Raw genomic sequence first — 18,245 nt, forward strand, 5'->3', positions numbered from 1 at the left:
TCTCTCTCTTTGTTTTCTTTCCTTCTACCCCACACCTTGGGAGGCAGGAGACCCACTTGGTGGTGCTGGTAAGTAGGAACCTGAGTGAGGGGAGCTGGGGCTGGGCTAGGGGAGGGTGGCTGAGCCAGTGGTCTCCATGCCTTGTGGGGTCTGCCGTGCTGGGGTGCCTCTGCACGCAGGTCCTGGAGCCCTGCCACGAGGTGGGCAGGAATGGAAGGAGCTGTTCCCACAGGAGGATGATGAGGGTGCCCCGTGCCCAGCAGAGGATGAGCTGGCCCTACAGGACAATGGGTTCCTGAGCAAGAATGAGGTGTTACGCAGCAAGGTGTCACGGCTCACAGAACGGCTCCGCAAGCGGTACCCCACCAACAACTTTGGTACGTCCAGAGGACAGGCACGGGGCGGGAGCCATGGCCTTATGGGTAGACTCTTTGTGACAGCAGCGAGGAGTAAAGCTGTGTCCATGGGACCCTGGGAAGTTAGCGCACACGCAGCGGGGCCGTTGAGAGAGTGAGCGTGGGTTCCCTCTTGTCTCTGTGTCTTTATTGAGCATTATTAGTTCGTGGGAGGATAAGGAACTCAGTTGTGGAAATGTCACCCCAGGCCCACAGAGAGAGTGTCATCCTGAGGCATGCAGAACCTCAGAAGGCGGTGCGGCATAGGGCCTTAGAACAGTCTGCCTGGTGCAACTCCTGGCTCCACTGGGTGCCCTTGGGCAAATTATTTAACTTCTCTGTACCTCTGTTTCTCTTCTGTAAAAGAAAGATCATAAGTTCTTATCTCAAATGGTTATAGGTCTTAAATGAGATAATAGTACGTGCTAGTACTGTGCTAGCTGGTTCATAGTAGGCACGTAATAAGAGGCACTGTGAATATGAGAGGCCTCGGTCCATCCTGCAGGCGCCTTGGAGCCTGTCTGCATCTTTCCTATCTAGGTAGAAGCAAGTTGAAGCAAACAGTATCTTCCTCTGGGCCTGATAGAGCCCTGAGGTCCCTTCTCACCAGTGAAGTTCATAGATTGGCCACTCCTTATTTTACTGGGGGGTGGGGGTGGGTCAAGAAGCAAGGCAGCTTTAGGGAAGGGTGGACTTGACTGTCCTTAGCACATCTTGGAATCCTGGCTCAGATCAGGAGAGTGAGAGTTGAGCCAGGTAGATTTATGGCTGAAGTCTAGAGAGTGGGTGACATGGGAGTCACCCTGGTCCTAAAGAAGAGCCTGCCTTCTGCCTGGTGTCAGCTGGCAGGGAAGAGGATGGGGTGGCTGTACTCTGGTGGGAAAGACTTCTAGGGTCTGTGCCCTAGGAGAAGCACCTGGGGGAACTGTGCAGGGAGAGAAAAGGCAGTGTGTCCTGAAGCTGATAATTGCTCTGGCCAGATCATAGGAGGCATTTGGGTCCCAAGTTCTGAAAACCTCCTCCAGTAACCTTATCTCTTCTCAGGTTTTTCTAGGACCCAAATCAGCTTCTTTTTGACCCCGCAGGGCTCTCTAGTCCCCTTTTGGGAGCACCTTCATGCCTACTGTGGACCCTGCCTTTTCTCCCCAGCTCAGTTCCCGCTGCCTGCATGGAGTTGTCTACACTGAACCACAGTACTCCTGGGGTAGCCCTTAGAACCTTCTTGGTTCTTGTCGGGGTTTGCTTTTGCTTCTGGAGCTTGTTGAAGTCATAAGACCCAGTGTGGCCTGTCTTTTCCTCCTCAGATCTCAGTATTCCTTCATCGTTTTTCTTCATTCACCTGCGTGCACCCCCTTCATCAGGCTGCGTCCTTCCTTGTTGCAGCCTACCTTTTCCATCTTTAATTTTCCTGGCTTGTGGGTGGGAGGTGAGCACAGCTTCTATTAGGCCTACTTTCCTTGAAATAGCCTCTAAAAGAATGTTTTTTCCCCCTCCTTTCCCATCCTTCATCTCTTCTTACACCGCCCCTCTTACCTCCTGCTAGTCATTTTCTAAGCTGCCATTGACTCCTCTGTGATTGTCTGAAGCTTTGTCATCTTGTGTCTGGTTGTTCAGGCAGGGTCTCTCTCCCAGTTCTAGCTCACCCCATTCTGCCCGCCAGTCACAGTGCCTGCACCTCTTGCCCTGCACATCTACTTAGACGGTGTCTGGTTTTGAGCTGCTCTTCTGTAATCTTCAGATGACAGAACGCAGGGTCTGGGGCTTTAGGAGAGATTTCTCTCTTTACCTGTGGGCGGAGTATTTGTAAGGTGACACTTTGGAAAGGGGTCACATCAGACAGGCTTCATTTGAGGTGGTTGGATGTGCCTCCTCTGGGGAATGCCTGTTGTCAGGTCCCTGCCAGGTTTGTGTGGTTTCTAGCGGGTAGATTCTGCTGGATGCTCATCTATTTTGGTTGGACTTCTAAGGGTGGGTCCTCTAAGCCCCAGGAGGGTATGTCTGGAGCCATCAGTTCCCTCCTTTGGTCTCTGGATCTGGATTTTACTCTTTAGTGTCCCCATTTAGAAGACCTAGGAGTAGGTGAGAGTTGAGAAGCCTAACCTGGGTCAAGGCTGAGCTGCTGCCTCTGTTTCTCAGGAAGCTGTACAGGCTGCTCGGCCACCTTCTCGGTGCTGAAGAAGAGGGTAAGCCTCCTTGAGGGTGTCCTGTTGGGTCTGCCCCACCTGGGCACCTCTCCAGTCCCACAGTAGTCCCATATTCCTTGGGTGGGATCAGCTGATGGAAAGAAGAGGGGTGCTGGGGTCTGTCTGTGCTCGGGGCTGGGGGATGCATCTGATACTGACCTTGGCTCTTGTCTGCAGCGGAGCTGCAGTAACTGTGGAAACAGCTTCTGCTCCCGGTGCTGTTCCTTCAAGGTACCCAAGTCCTCCATGGGGGCCACAGGTGAGTGGTGCAAGCAGCCTGGAGATCAGGGCAGTGGGAGGGCTTGGCTGGTTCCCACTTCCGCTCAGGAGGTGCTGCCTGAGGATAGGAGTGAGGGGTCCATGAGAGGTCAAAGAACTTGGGGTCCTAGTCTGGCCCATAGTAACATCTCCGCCTTCACCCTTTTACAAACAAAAAACTGAAGTATTTGATGCATGCAGAAGAATTGCATGCAGAAGAATATATACTATGTAGCTGAATTATGAAGCATAATAATGAATGACTGTGACCGCTTCACCGAATTTAAAAAATAGAGCAGCAATAGCCACACCACCGAGGCTCCCCAGCGCCACGCCTGCCTTCCCCAGAGGAGACCATCATCCTGAATTTCATGTTTTTTCTCATTACCTTGGTGATACTTTTACCAAAATAAAAAGAGCGTCTTTTCCTTCTATAAAAGCTGTACATACTCATTGTAAACAAAACAAAACAAAAATACAGATATTGCAAAAGGAAGAACACCAGTGTGCACATAGGGTAAATGCATATGCACGTTCTGAAAAGCATGTTTTACATAATGCCTTTTAACATGTTACAATGAGAAGTCACGTTTTTTTTTGTTTGTTTGTTTTCCCCTCTGGTCATGCAAGCAGTATATGCTTATACTAGATATGGAAATTATAGAAGAAGGAGGAAGAGAAAAACAGATTTTGTAATCTTACCATCCAGAGATAACCACTGTTAAAACATTTTGGAAATTTTTCTTCGGATACCTTATTTAAAAAACATTTCTAAAGGTGTTCTGTTGGTGGCAAAATGATTTCTATTACATGGAACCTGGGAGAGGCCTGATGCTTCCACGGTCACCCCCAAAGTCTCTGGTTCCCATGAAAAGAGAGGTCTCTGAGGGCAGGCTAGTGAGCCAGGTTTGCAAGGGTGTGGGCCGGGCAGTGGGTGCTCTGTGGGGCTTCGGGGATGGGGAGGTGGTGCTAGTAGTTTGGGCCATGAGCCAAAGGGCACAAGAAAGCGTCTCACAAAGTTCTTCCTCCTTTTCAGCCCCCGAAGCCCAGAGAGAGACTGTGTTTGTGTGTGCCTCGTGTAACCAGACCTTGAGCAAGTGAGAAGAGGGGAGAGGGTCCAAGCGGGCGCCGGTCCATGAGCCAGCACTAGACCCCACTGTCCCTGCCTTTAGCCCCACGTGGTGTGTGCTGGGCAAATACGGCCCAAACACTAGGTAGGCTTCCCCTCCTGCCCTTACCATCTCCAGCTGGGTTCTGGAACTGTTCCCCACTCCTGAGGATGGCCAGTAATGGCTGCTTTCAAACCCCAGAAGGGAGAGGAGCCCTTCGGAGGCCCTGGCACGTTTGCCCTACTCTTCCCTGGGCTGTTAGTGAACTCAGGGCTGGGCAGGGAATGTAAGCTAGAGGGCAGCAGAGAGCCATGCCTGGTCTGGACTGAGATCTCTGAGAATCAGGGTGTCTTTCTACAGCTAGGAATTCTGAGACCGGAGATTCAGAAGTTGGGAAAAGAGATTTTTCCTTCCAGCGGGTCCTGGGCCAGCCCCTTGGCCTCTGAGAGTCCGCAGAAAGGCTTGGGAGTGCTATGCCCAACTCTGCTGTTTGAATGTCCCTCCAGGCATCAGGATCTCGTCATTTCCCCACCAGAGAGTGTGGCCAGGGCTACCAAGACCAAAAGTGCTTCCGGAAACAGGGTTGAAATTCCCAAGTTCCCCCAGAGGAGGACATGTCTAGTGGGGCTTGGCAGAGTCCTTAGTATTAACTGGAGCAACACATAGAGAGCCCCAGCAGCCCAGAGGGTCTCTGCCCTGCCTTATGGAGACCTTGACTTGCGAATGTCAGCCTGCACGTTACTCCGGTGTCCTCAGCCCCGCTGGATAGATGCGAGGCACTCAGATCACTTCTCTTCCCCCTGTTTCAGAGACTTGGGGTTCTCTCCTCTGGTTCAGAGCTATATTTCCCTTCCCCAGCCCCTCATCCCACAGAGCGTGAGACCAGGTGAGCAGAGCAGAGGTCCTGAAGCCCTTGACCCTTGGCCTAGGAAGTGTAGGATCTCGCTGGGCTGGGTCCTAGATTTCAGGGCTGTTTCCTAGTAGGACAGTCTCAGTTATGGGATAAGGCCACTTGGGGTCCCCATCCTCTCTCCAACAATTTCATATTCACTTTTGGACTCGGGTTCTGTTTCTCTCTAAGCCATGAGTTGGCCCAGGTACCCCTTCCTTCCCCTGGAGCTGCCCTGCCTTTTGAAGTATTTATTTATTTATTGCATGGTTCCTGGGAACATATGGCACAGGATGGGCCGAGGAAGATGGGGCTTCTTTAACCCTAGGATGCTTCCCTGGAGTCTGCCTGGGGTCCAGAGTCTGTAGGAAGCGGAGATGTTTCTCTACCCTGAGCAGAGACTGAGGAGGCAGGTTGGGGAGACAAGGGCCATCCTAGGCCAGTTTTCTTGTAAGGCCAACCAGTCTAGCTAGGGCTCATCAACCAGGGACCTGCTGCAGGCCGGCGAGGTACAAGTCCCTGGGGAACCACGCAGGCTTTCCATGGGCTTCTTTATCTTGTCCAGAGATGAACATTAAGTACCCTGTGCTTCATTTACACTGGAGTGGAACTAATAGGACTTCTGTGTATGTGGAGAATTGTCAATAAAAAGGCCTCAAGCTTCTTTCGTTTTTGTCCTGGTCCTTCCTCTCACCCTCTGTCCCTGAGGCTGGAGAGCTGGATTTTCCCCCAGTGCTGGCTGAGTTTCACACCTGAGCTGTGCCTACAGGACAGGGCTGGAGGAGGTGCGGAGGCTGGAGTCTGGGTGTGAGATGGGGGCAGGGGGAGGAAAGCCGTGCCTTGTACAAGTTGGGCTCAGCACATGTTTGTCAGATTGCCTTGAGGCTCTGTCTTGTGACCATATTGTGGGGGCTGGGGATTGGTTTGGACCAGAACTTGGTAAATGCTAAGCAGTGCAGGCTTTAGAATGGAAAGATTTTAGCTAATCCCTCTGAGCAAGCAAAAAAGGATCAGCCTTCAGGGAAGCTGAGAGGCAGCTGGAAAGATTGGCTGTGAGATGGGGGTATAAGCAGTTCTCTGAGAACTGGGGTGTGTAGGGTATTTACTGGGTGCCAGACAGTGTGGTAAGTGCTTTACACGCATTTCGTTTAATCCTCACAATGGCCCTATGAAGCAGGTGCTGTTTTTCCCATTTTACAGGTAAGGAAATGGAGGTCCAGGGAAGTTAAGTAGTGGCTGTGAAAGGCTGGGCATGGCGCTTTGCAGAGCAGGGCCGGATGTGAGCTGTTACCTTCCAAAGGGTAGGCCTGGGGCAGTGAAGAGTTGAGGGCGAGGGCCTGCATGTGCAACTCAAACAGGCGCTGGGATGCCCTCAGCTCGCTCTGTCTGGTCTAGGTGGGATTCTCAAAGCTCAAGAACTTCCCCTACGGCCGGGGAGGCCCTGCAGCTCCAGAGGGGGCTCTGAGAGGCTGGGAAGCAGCTGGAACCCTGTTTTGGCAGTTTTTACAGACGAGTAGTTCACTTTAAAAACTATTAAAGCAGCCTCAGCAGCCTGGTGGGCCAGAGGAATAGTGAAGGTGGAGGAAGGGGAAATACTGCCTTGAGCAAAGGGGACAGCAGTGACAGTACAGGCCCAGGGTAGAGGCAGCTGGGGCTGCACCCACACTTCTCATGGAGAGCATGTGTCACAGGAGATCAGTTGGAAGGCTGCTCAGAGACCATCCAGCGCAGTCTCTCACTGCATAAGTGACGTCGCGTCCATCTGAGGATGCGTGTTCCCCACTGCGTTAGATAGAAATGGGACTTAGAGCCTGTACGAGCCAGGGAGTGCCCCAGTGGCTCTTTCTGTAGGCTGGCTCCATGTTGGCCCTGCTCTGCCATCAGCTGTAGCCATGTGAGTCGCCACGGGGGCGTCGTCCCCGAGCCTTTCTGTGCTGCTTTCTTTATCCGCGAAATGGCCTTGATAGTGACATTGGCCTCAGAGAGCTGCCGTGAGGATTAAATGAGATAGTCCTTGTTAGGTTGGAGTGTAGTGCCTGGCACAAAGTGAGCGCTCGGTAAACACTAGCTTATTACCATCATCCTGGCAGTCTTCGGGGAAAGAACAAACAACTCTGCCCTGGATGGCTTAGAACAGCATTTTTTTACAATTAAAATTTTTTTTTTTATTACAGAGAACAATCTTAGATCGTTACTCAGGAAAGAATCTCAGTGAGGCCAGAGTGTAGTTGGAATAAGCAGAGTCAATATTTTATTTTGGGAAATGAAAACAATGCCTAATGTTGGTGAAATGCAGACTGTGAAACAGTTCTTGGGGCATGGGAAACGGGTATGAGAGGGTTCCCATCATGTGGGGTTGGGAGCCCCATAGAAGGGAAGCTGGGGGGCTACCTCCTTATCCCCTGGAGGTGCATGTGAGGGCCTCAGGGACAACTTTAAAGGGCAGGTACCATTGGAAAAATGAAACCACGGAGGGATTTACCAGGATTGGATTGTGCCTTACAGTTGGTTGGGTGGGGTGAACAGTGTGGAGAGGACTGAACGTGGGGATGACCTGGAAGACGGATTGTCCACAGCAGAGCTGGGCGCTTGTTTAAAAGATGCCTTCTAGTTCTCAAGCACCCAGGAGGAGGGGGCAGTAGCCGGGTTCAGCTACAGCTCTGGTGCCTGCTGGGGCAGACCTGGGGTGGCCTGCCAGCTCCCACAGCCTGGTTTGGGTTGAGGATTCTGCCTGTCTCTTCGTGGTTTGCTAGTGGTGGGGAGCAGCCTCCAGTGGCCACGGCAGACCTTGAACTGGAGGTGCTTTCTAGGATCTTTGTGGTCCTTGATCACCTTGCCTTCGGAACTGAAGCCAAATGAAGCTCCATTTTTTTTTCTCTTGTCTCCACGGAACCTTCAAGGCACCCCTTTTGAGGGGCCCTGACTCCAGTATCTATTCTACACCTGGTGGCCCTAAGATAATGATAATATCTACATTTATCGAGCACTTATGCCAAGCAACATGTTGAGCCTGTTATTTCATTTAAGTCTTATGACAGTCCCCAAAGCTAGGTTCTGTTGTTAATCTCACTTAACCAATGGATAAGTGGAGACCTGGGGAGGTTAAATAACCTGCCCCAGGTCACCTAGCTGGTGAGTCAAATTGTGCCCCAGGTACCTGTAGATGCCTCATAAAGAAACTTTGGGAGAACATAGCAATACTATCACTCTCCCCACTGTTCTGCCTTGCCCCTACTAGCTCCAGGAGCGTCTGAGCCACTGAGCTGACAGAAGGAGCCTGCCCACCCCTACCCCTGATGAAGTGGGCTCAGCCTGCAGGGGAACAGAGGCAGCCTTGTGGAGCTGCCCCCAACTCCGCCAGCTCCCAGCAACCCCACTGCCCCTCCTTGGCTGGGTCTGTTTCAACACCCAGAGCAGCACATTCCATTCCCTGGCACAGCTGGGGGCTGGGGACTCCGGATTCCCCTGGCTGCCTGCTCTCTTCACGGCCCCAGCAGAGCCTACTGTCTGGGCTGGGACACTGGGTCCCAGCCACACACATTCCAGCAGCAACCACCCCCCACGTTGGATTTCCCAAGGAATGAACTTTAGCCAGGAATATAGCCAGCTAAACAGTTGTGGGATGTGAGCTTCCTTTGTGGGACCCAAGAGGCTGAATGCTGATGGGGCTGAGGCAGTGGGGGTGGGGTAGGTTGTCGAGGTGGGCCGCTCTGGGAGTTGGGAGTAAAGCCACAGTCTGAGGCTGGCTCCTCTGCTGCTGTCCGGGCCCTTGCACTGGGATCAGAGCAGGGCTCCCAGAAATCTTCCTGTGAGGCAGGGTGGCAGAAGCCTGGCTGCCTGTCACCCCCAGCCTGTCCTTGGCTTTGTCCCCTACAGACAGTAGTATAGTGATTAAGAGCATGGGGTCAAACCTTAGCACCACTACCATGTACCAGCTGTGTGACCTTCGACAAGTTCCTTAACCTCTTTGAGCCTCAACCACCTCATCCTTAAAATGGGGTTAATGATAGTATTTCCCTCAAAGGGCTGTCGGGAGGCTTAAATCAGAATGTTAAAGTGCTCTGAGTAGTGTCTGCCACCCCGCATGGTCTTGATACTTATTGAACACGGGTATTACGTGTCTTGTCCCTTATACTGGCTTACACACCGCCTGGGTATGTATTTTTTGAAGTAAAACTCCAAATGTAGTTTCCATGCCCCTTCTGAAAGTAACACTTCTGGCTTTTAGATAAAATGTTCCTATCTTTTCCCTGCCTTCATGTCAGTAGTGGTTTCTTAGTTGATTCACAAGTCAATTAGGGATTTACTGAGCACCTCTAATGTGTAGGCACTGTGCTAGGGCCAGGCCTTCCGTTAATAAAAATACGAATTCCCGTTTAACGAACGTCTAAATGCTGGGCATTGTTTCCAGGTACTTTTCATATATTTTCCCACTTAACACTCATTTCCCTTGTGAAGTAGACATTATCACTCCATTTTACAGCTAGACCATGTTCACAATGTCCTAGGTCACTTAAGTCACACGTGTGGAACGCAGAACTGGGCTTTACTGCCCCTGCGTAGCTGATCCTGAGTGTTCAGCAGCCTACCCCAAATCCTTCCTGTTCTCTATCAGATCTCGGATTTTGTACCCAGCTGAAACACTTGGCTTCCTCTGTTCCCTTGCAACTAGGGGTGGCCATGTGACTGAGTTCTGGCTGGTGAGCTACAAGTGGAAATCTACCAGGTGAGACTTGCTGGGAAATTACTGTTTTCCTGATCAAAAAGGCCAGATGCAGCCGACATGCTGTTTTTGCTGTTAGCCTTTCTCCGCCTTGCTGCCTGCCTGGAGTGTGGCTGAGAAGGTGGGGGAAGGAGGTGCCATTTTGTAACCACAAGCACAAAAGCCACCCCCTGGCAGAGCAGGAAGAGAGAATTGAGCCTGGGACATGGACCTCCTGCCTGCCCACCTCCAGATTTCTTGTGTGGAAAAGCCTCACTGTTTTTTGGGGTTTCTGTTCCACACAATCAGATGCAATCTTTCGCTGATACACAGCCCGGGTGCTGATACACAGCCCAGGTACTCGCTGGGCAGCACCAGCTGCCTGTCTCCAGACCAACCAGGAGGGAGCATTTTGTGACTGAAGGCAACGAAGGGTGGGGTCAGGCCTTGCAGAGCCTCCCTGGTCTTTAGGAGGATTCTTCTTGGTCCTAGGGAGGAGAGACTGCTGAGGGTACGACAACAGATATTGGAGACAGAGCTGGTGTACAGAGCAGGGCCTGACCCCTTTGTTGGGGGTGGGCGAGAAGTTTTCCTGGGCTATGTAAAGGGAGCCTCTCCCTGCCCACTCCCTCTCGCTGGCTGCCAGCACCTGACAGAGGTCAGTATTGTGCTCCAGCCAGAAGAGGCCCAGTCCTGTGTGTTCAGTGGAAAAATAATCCCTGCTCCTGGTTGACCATAGAAGTGTCCGTAAATATTTGGTTGGGGTAGGAGGCTGGGAGACAAGGGGTGGATTCAGGGAGCCAGGTGGGCTGGGCAGGCTTTGGGTGAGGGTGGGTGGCAGTGGCTTCCTCAGAGGTGAGGAGAAACAAGCAGGCCTCTGCTGCTTCTGACCTGTGGTGAGGCCACCTGACGGCCCAGGGAGGTGATTTATGGGCAGGCTGTCAGACCACCTGTTAGCTCACATTGGCCCCACAGCAGAATTCAGGCCCTCTGGCCTTTTCGATTCTCTGAGGCAATATACTCCTCTGAGAGTCATGGGAGCCAAGGTTTTTCTCACCTCAAGAGAACGAGGCTCTATTGTCTTGGAGGAGGAGCAGAGCTTGACTGGACTTGGCATGCTGACTGTACCCTTGCTGGTGAGAAAAGTCCCTCTGGGGTGGTCCACAGCTTCCTGTTCTAGGCACATGTGCCCTGTCACTCGGTATTTGTTGACAGTCTCCCCAGGGACTCCTTCTGGGTACCACCCTTTCCAAATGCTGGACATTGGAGTGGCAGCAGCCTGTGGGCTCCATTTCAAGGTTCATCCCCTCCCTGCCCCATCCAGCTCAAGGGATCAGCCTCCATCTGCTCTGAGCTCACTGAAGAAGCCTCTTCAGGCATTACAGCTGGTCCCTTCCCTGTGTGTAGGACCACCACCTTTCCAGCCTGAGGTAACCTCTGCCTGCCTCAGCTGTGGGCTTATTTAGATGATCTAGATGAAGGTTCTCAACTAGGGCTGCATGCCACCCAAGAAGGCATCTAGGAATGCTGGTTTCTAAATACCCTGAGAGATTTGGATTTATTGTTTCCATGTGGGGTCCAGTGTTTTGCAGGAGCTCCTTAGATGATTGGACAGTTTATGTGTTAAAATGTAGATTCTGACACTGCCAATCTGGGTGGGGCCTGAGCTTCTGTGTCATGCTGGTGCTCTGGTCCAGGGACCACGCTGAGAATACCACTGGTCTACACTGTCATCTTCTCCAGGTCAGGGCCAGTGCCCAGGGGCGTCTGAGTGCTGAAGGGCAGAAGTGACACTTTTATGCCTTTGGCTCTTTGGAGTAGTTCCACAGCCCAGCCTTCCTGGGCTCCTCTGAGCAGGCATTGCCCATGTCAGGGAGATGCTGCAGGACCATGGGAAAAGGCTGGGGAAACTGGCATCTGTCCCTCCTCAAGGACAAAAGGACGGCCATCTCCATCCCTCATTACTGGTAGGGGCGAGGAGGGTGGCCCTTGCTGTGTGCCCCTGGGGGTCCTACAGTAACATGGGCATCGCTCTTCGGCATTCTGAGTGTGTCTGTGTCGACAGGTTGTGGGTTACGACGAGGGCTTCTCTCTAAAAGTCGCTTCCGAATCTCCCTCTCTCTACCTCTGGGGAACTGGTTGACAAAGAAATCACCTGGTCCAAGCCAACTTATTTACTTTGATTTAATTAAAAACTTAAAAAAAAATTTAAAAAACCAACCCCTACCTGCATCCATCTAGTACCTATGGCCTCGCAGTAGTAGCAATAATTTACTCGTCATCAGGGTAAAAGGACATACAGGGGGCTGAGGAATGAACCCCGAGAAGTGAGCCTATGAGAGGGGGTCTGGGCTGGGCTGGGCTTCTCTCCAGTCTAAGGGGAGGGGAACCGGGCAGAGGGATAGCCGGGAGGTGTGGCTGGAGGGTACTGTGACCCTAGGGGCTATGAGAGGACACATGAAGAGGCAGTGGGGACAGAGAATTGTCCCCCAAGTAGCTAAGCCTAATATGTCAAGACTTCCATCTCCAAGGTGAGGCACTGCCACCAGCAGAGGGGAGCTGGCACCACAGCTCACTCCAGACGCCCCCTGGGCTGCTCAGAGCCCCTCCATCCTTCCCTTGCCCTCTCCTGGTGCTGCCTACTTTCTGAGGCCCTGGAGGTTTCCCCCCAAATGAGAAGGCCTTGCTTCTAAGGAAGCCCCCAGCCGCCCCAGGACCCCTTGATCAAAGACAGCCCAGGCTCCATGCCCATCCCTTATGGCTTGTGCTGGTAACCACCTTCCCACAGGGGCCAGGTCAGCCTGGGACTGGGGGCAAGGCCAGGGGGACAGGAGGCGACAGTGTGCCCCAGGGATGGGAACAGAGGGCAAGGCACAGCTGGCTGGTGGGGCAGGGAGGGGTACCCTTCAGTGGGGCTCAGCCGCCCCATAGAAGAAGGGGTAGTAGAGGGAGCAGGGGTAGGAGAACATGAATTTGACGGCGAACTTCATCTCCTTATTCTTCTTGTCCCAGCGGTAGACGGCCATGAGCAGCAGCTGCCCGTCCGCTTTGCGGCCCATGACCAGAAAGCTGCCAGCCAGGCTGTCCAGCTGTGGGCAGGGGCAGCCCGCACCATTCTTCATGTGCAGCACCAGCCTCTTGGTGTCCTTGCGCTTCAGGGGGCCCGGCTTGAGCAGCTTCTTCTTCTTCTGGGCTCCAATCAGCTTCCGGTCTCCGTTCTCTATCTTGATCTCCTTGATGCGCATTTTGACCACTGTATGTCAGGGAGGTGGACAGAGGACAGCGTGAGAATAGTCAGGTTTACTCAAGACACTAGAGGCCCCACGGTTGGTGCTTGTGCCCAAGGCCCCAAGCCTGGGGCTCGGTGAGGTAAAGTTTATATATTTTAATATTTATGAAGCTCCTATCATGTGCTGGACTTTCACAGACATTATCCCATTTCATTCTGGAGGTAGGATAAGGGTAGGGAGAAATGAGGTTTGAAGAGGTTGTGAGCTGCCTGAATTCTAGAGCCCGGATCGAAGGGATTTCTGGCTGACTCCAGAGCCCATGTCTTTCCATGACACCAAGTGCAAGGATGGGGAGCAGGGTATTGGGCTCTCCAGGGAGGGAGACATTGGGGGCGGGTGACCAACTGGAGGCAGGGTTTGGTGGAGAGAGGTCCTCGTGATGGAGGGAGGCTGGGCTTCATGATCTCTGGGGATGCTTCCGAATGGGATTTCTGGCTGTGTGTGCCCGTGCATATGTGTATGGTGTGGAATGTATATGGGGTTGGAATGAGTGTGTGAGTGTGTGTGCATGCGTGCGTGCGCGTACACATGGCGTGAGTGTGGTTGGAGCTGTGGTGGGTTGATATTCGACATCTGGCCCTAGGGAACGGGCCTGCTCTGTCGCATGTGGTTTCCATGGGGTGAATACCCCACTATGACCTGGCTCATCACTGAGCTCAGGGTTGGGAAGTACTACACACAACCAGCTCTTGCTGGTGCAAACACGCCACTGTAATCGGTGTGAAACCGTGTAGTGTGGGTGTTGGTGGGAGTGTGAGTGTGTAGGGGGCAGTGACGGGAAGATAAAGAGTGGTCAGAGACTGACTGTCCAGGGCACTGGTCAGAGACTGACTGCAGAGAGCATATATAGTTGGGGACAGAAAGTACTGAACTTGGGGGGAGTCACTTGAGCTAGTCTCCCCTTTTCTTAGGCCTCTGGGCCCCCATCTCTGTAAGCGGCCAGGTAGAAGCTGGAGAATAACTTTGTCCCCCAGTAAAGGAAATCGTTATAAAATCTCTTTCCTTCTCTCTTTCTTCCAACACCACCTCTCTTTCTCTCTCTTGGACACACACATAACCTTGCAACAGTGGTATTCTCTTTTCAGACAGGCTACTGACATAACAGACCTGCCGAAGGATTTCATTGCTCCCTCCCTTTTATAGACAGGGAGGCTAAGACACAAAACAGAAGCCGACTTGGCAAAGATCACAAACTGGACTGTGTGGTCCATGCAGGAGCCAGGGCCTGACGAGACTTGGCTCAGCCGCCCCAGGAATGGGGAGACTCCAGGATGAAGCTGTGGGGCAGGTGACCACAGCTTCCCTGGCCAGAGTGCATTGGGTACTTGGCAGAAGTGTCCAGGGACAAGGGGGCTGTACTTCCATCCTGAAGCCCATCTCTTGCCCCACAGCTGGCTGCCCCCAGCCATCCTGGGGTTAAGTCTGCTTCCCCCAAAGAGAACCCAGCCCTCGAGGGCCCTCTATGGGTAGTGCTAAGAGAGGGCTGCAGGAGCCCTGGACAGGGATGGTTCTGAGGCTTACGGACCATAGCCTTGAGGGGCTTCTGAAGCCCCTGAGATGGCATTAAAAAAGAAGTGCATTTCTCTGGGGAGAGGGTTCATGGTTATCATCAGAGTCTAAAAGGGGTCCATGAGGCAAAAACAGTCATGGGTGTGGGCACGTGTATTCATATGTGTGTGTGTGTCAAGAAGGAGGGGCTGGGGGTGGCCTCAGGGCAGTGGCCGTATGGGCGCTACACTCACCGAAGTCACTGGAGCACATTTGCTCCATGAGGCCGTCAGCGCTGTGCTCCATCTCACACTGGGCGCAGATCTTGGTCACTGACAAGAGAAGCAAGAGTGGGGTCAAGGGAGGCTGGTGACGGGGTTAGAGTCCAAAGAGCCATGAAGGGGGCAGGCCCTCTGACTGACAAGCTGCCGCCCCATGCTAAACCTCCGCTTCCTCATCAGAAAATGGGATGATGGTGGCGGTAACACCACCTGCTCACTGAGTAGTTCTGAGGATGAAAAGAGACAAGGTAGTGCAGGGATGGAACTGCCCAGGTGGGCACGATTGCCCACGACCCTGGCAGCTGCAACCATGACACGCATTGTCTTCCGAATTTTGTTACATTTAATCCTCAGCCTATGAAGTAGGTATTATTCTTAGTTTATAGAAAAGGAAACTGAGGCCCAGAGTGGCTACCCCAGTAGGCTAGTGAGATCTGAGCTTAGAACTCAAGGTTTGTGACTCCCAGGTAGCACTGGGGTGGGGGTGTCTCCGGGGTCTTTCTAGGAACACAGGGTCCGGTCAGGTGGAGAGACACGTGATGCTGGCGGGGCAGAAATGGTGGTAGAGGAGCATCACTCCTCCCCCGAAGTGGGCAGCTTAGCATAGCCAGAACTTCCGATATTTCAAAGCAAGAAAAAAAACTTTTACTTTTTATATGAAACGTTCTGAGTTTTGTCTGTTAGCCAGACAAACACTCAGGCTGCTTCTGCTTCAGGTCCTGAGGTCACCGCACAGCACCTGACCTCTTCTCTCCTCTGTCTCTGTCTCCTGGCGGGCACCCCAACAAGGCAGAAAGAGGGGCTCAAAGAGGGCAGGAGTGTGAGGGCAGGGGCCAGGCGGGATTCTGAGCCTGGAATTTCCCTGTCTTGCAGGTTGTTAATGGTTGGGCTCTAAGAAACCAGAGAAGGAGCCAGCTGGGATCCCTGCTGGGGACTGAGCTATCTCAGCTTGAGGTGGCTCTCTCTTCCCTGCTTCCCCATCCCATTTCCACCCTGAGGGTGGGGGAGGGGGGTTCCCTTTTCTCAGCATTTCCCAGTCATAGGACCCCAACCCACTGAGACTCTCAGGGGCGGGTATGGTGTGTAGGACTGGGGACTGCATGGGTGAGGTTAGCCCTGGGGGGGCATGCTGGGGTCCAGTTGCATTTTGGGGACCAAGTCAGATAAGAAAAAGGGAGAGAGGTGAAATCCCAGCATGGGGGCTCCTTAGACTCTCATCTTAGCTGCCTAGGCAAAGCTTTTCTGTTCAGTGCCACGGTTTATCCTGGCCGAGGTTACTCTGCCTGGAAGGAGTTCAGCGGATATCAGGGGAAGGGCTGGAGGACACGCAGTGCAGGGGAGGCTGAGACCAGCAAAGAATTAGGGGAAATGGCACTTGGGGGGGGGGGGTGGGAAGCAGCACTTAGGATGTGATAGGTTTCAGGAACTTGGGGACTTGGGGTTGCTTCCTATTTTAAAGATAAAGAAACCGCGGCTCAAAGTTAAGCAACTCCCCTAAGGGCACAACAGCCTGCCAATCTGCTCTTTCTTTTGTACTGAGCTTCGCCCGCAGGTCTCTCGGTCTGTGGGGTAGGGGTCGAGAATGGGAGGATATAGGGTTCCCAGGTACCGAAAACGGCGGGGATGGAAATCACAGCCCAGGAGTGCACTTGGCCCCCAGTCTGTCATTACATCCCTTCGGCTCTCCTCCCCTCCCGAGGTCCCAGCGCGGCTGGAGATGCTGGCCTTGGTGCCTCGGGCTGTGGGGGAGGCAAAAAGCACTGCTTCGCGACTCTGGGACATTCCTGGGCTGAGCGAGGCGGAAGGGCATTTATCTGGATGCGGGGACAATATTGGGGCCACCCCAGCGACTCCAGCGGCTTGGGAAGGCGGGCGCTGCAAGGGAAGCCAGGAGGGTTTTCAGGAACGGAGCGGGAACGGGGAGAACCAGTGGGAACACGTAGGGCCACAGGGAGGCACTACTCTGGCAGACCATGGGGAGGTGGGAACCCTGGAAGAATGTGGGAGACAATCCCCGGGCGCTCAGGGCTGAGCGAAGAAGGGCTGTTTGTGTGTAGAGGGAGGGGGCGATACCTCCGGGGGACTCGCAGAGCTCTGCTAAGGGGTTCGGGGAGCGACATCCGGCCGGACCCAGCTCGCGGGCACCCAGGGCCATTGGAGGGCGCGGGGGCGGCGGCGGCGGCGCTACCTGGAGGCGCAGTGGCGGGCAGGTGCCCGAACTGCACAGCGATGCAGAGGTCGTTGTCCAGGGGGAACTTGTGGCAGTGCAGCATCTCGGGCCAGGGGAAGCCGTAGGCCTCCATGAGCGGCGCGCAGCCGGCGCGCACGGCCTCGCACAGCGAGCGGCACGGGTAGATGGGCTGGTCGAGGCAGACGGGCGCGAAGAGCGAGCAGAGGAAGACCTGCGTGTCCGAGTGGCAGCGCTTGGCCAGCAGCGGCAGCCAGCTGCTGGCCTGCTGCTTTACCTCGGCCAGGCTCTCGTGCTCCAGCAGGTTGGGCAGTCGCATGCGCTTGTAGCCCACCGTGTGGCAGAGCGGCAGGTCGGCGGGGATGTCGAGGCACTGCGGCGGCTTGGAGTACGAGCGCCCGTGCAGCGGCTGGGTCTGCCACCCATAGTAGTCGTACTCCTGGCCGCGCACCGGCGCCCAGGGCAGCGCCCACAGCAGCAGCGCCAGCACCGCAGCCCGCGCGGGCCCCGCGGCCGACCGCATGGCTGCGCAGTCCTCGCCGCTCGGTGCGCGGCGCCCCCAGCTGCCCCGCGAGTTCCCGCCGCCGAGGTCGCCCTCGTAGGTGGGCAGCCTTCGCTCAGCTCCCGGGCGCACCGAGTCAGCCTGGCACCTCCCCCCTCGGGGCTGCAGCCTCCGCCTCGCCGCGCGCCCCAGCCAATCTCCGGCCTCGCGGCCTCCCGCCCTAAGGTAGCAGGGAGGCAGGGTGGGGCCCCCTCGGTCCCTCCCACCGGGCTCCAGCACCCACTGCTCAGCGCCGACGCTCTGCTCGGCTCCGGATCACCGCGTCCCCGCCACGGCCCCAGTCCCGCCTCGCGCCTCTCCCCGCGGCCCCCTCGCCGCTCTCGGCCTCTTCCTCGCCCCTCGTCTTCTCCATCCCGCCACCTTATCTCTCCTCGCCACAGCCTCTCCTGTTCCTTTTCTTACTCACTTCGCTTACTTATCTGTCGTCTCGGCTTTCCCCCACCTCTGTTTTCTCTTCCCTGACACCTCGGTTCTTCTCCTTCCTCCTGGCAGGAGGCTCCTGCCTGTCCACACTCTCCTGGTTCTGGCGTGCTCTTCCCCCCCGCAGTCCTCAGTTTTTGAGCCCCTGCTTGATGCTGGGCACCGTGCTCGCTGCTGGGCAGTCAGAGGTGGATGCGACCCAGAACCCAGCACCGGGGACATCATAACCCACTGGGGTGGAAGATAACCATCCCTGCCATTTAGTGAGTTCTTCCTAAGTGCCAGAGACACGGCGCAGCACTTTGCAACCTTCTCGACTACTGTTTCTAATGAGAGATAATACTTATGGGGTCTTTACTGTGTGCCGAGTCTGCCCTAATCACATTGCATACATTACCTCATTTAATTCACACGGTAATGCTAACAGGTGGGTAGATACTATTAATATCCCCCGCTTTACAGATACAAGTACTAAAAGGG

At 54.3% G+C, this 18,245-nt stretch overlaps 2 protein-coding genes across 9 annotated transcripts in view; one reads left to right on the top strand and one right to left on the bottom strand.

The window, feature by feature from the left end:
- ZFYVE27 (zinc finger FYVE-type containing 27) overlaps positions 1-5,498 on the top strand; it is a 19,142-nt gene extending 13,644 nt beyond the window's left edge. For 5 of the 8 annotated variants that reach the window (XM_016164230.2, XM_016164233.2, XM_016164231.2 and 2 more), the window contains 5 exons: positions 48-68; positions 233-377; positions 2,532-2,578; positions 2,756-2,837; positions 3,873-5,498. In XM_016164230.2, the coding sequence (XP_016019716.2) occupies positions 48-68; positions 233-377; positions 2,532-2,578; positions 2,756-2,837; positions 3,873-3,937 (360 nt within the window). In that variant the 3' untranslated portion in view covers positions 3,938-5,498. Of the gene's footprint in view, positions 1-47; positions 69-179; positions 378-2,531; positions 2,579-2,755; positions 2,838-3,021; positions 3,814-3,872 lie in introns of those variants that run through there. The other 3 variants (XM_036222563.1, XR_001599313.2, XM_016164234.2) reach the window with 3 other exon arrangements.
- Positions 5,499-11,706: 6,208 nt separating this feature from the next.
- SFRP5 (secreted frizzled related protein 5) lies at positions 11,707-17,369 on the bottom strand. The gene is made up of 3 exons (XM_016164229.2): positions 16,784-17,369; positions 14,569-14,646; positions 11,707-12,789 (listed from the first exon to the last, which is right to left on the bottom strand). Exons 1-3 carry the CDS (start codon positions 17,304-17,306, stop codon positions 12,443-12,445), a joined length of 948 nt encoding a protein of 315 aa, XP_016019715.1. The 5' UTR covers positions 17,307-17,369; the 3' UTR covers positions 11,707-12,442.
- Positions 17,370-18,245: the final 876 nt, after the last annotated feature.

This window comes from Rousettus aegyptiacus, unplaced genomic scaffold, assembly GCF_014176215.1.
Source record: "Rousettus aegyptiacus isolate mRouAeg1 unplaced genomic scaffold, mRouAeg1.p scaffold_m13_p_6, whole genome shotgun sequence".
Classification (NCBI taxonomy): domain Eukaryota; kingdom Metazoa; phylum Chordata; class Mammalia; order Chiroptera; family Pteropodidae; genus Rousettus; species Rousettus aegyptiacus.

Excerpts from the sequence above, each read along its gene's own strand:
- SFRP5 (XM_016164229.2), bottom strand. The coding sequence starts at position 17,306 with ATGCGGTCGGCCGCGGGGCCCGCGCGGGCTGCGGTGCTGGCGCTGCTG. Across the intron at positions 14,647-16,783 it reads GCCCGCCACTGCGCCTCCAG|TGACCAAGATCTGCGCCCAG; the intron begins GTAGCGCCGCCG and ends TTCTCTTGTCAG. Across the intron at positions 12,790-14,568 it reads AATGTGCTCCAGTGACTTCG|TGGTCAAAATGCGCATCAAG; the intron begins GTGAGTGTAGCG and ends CCTGACATACAG.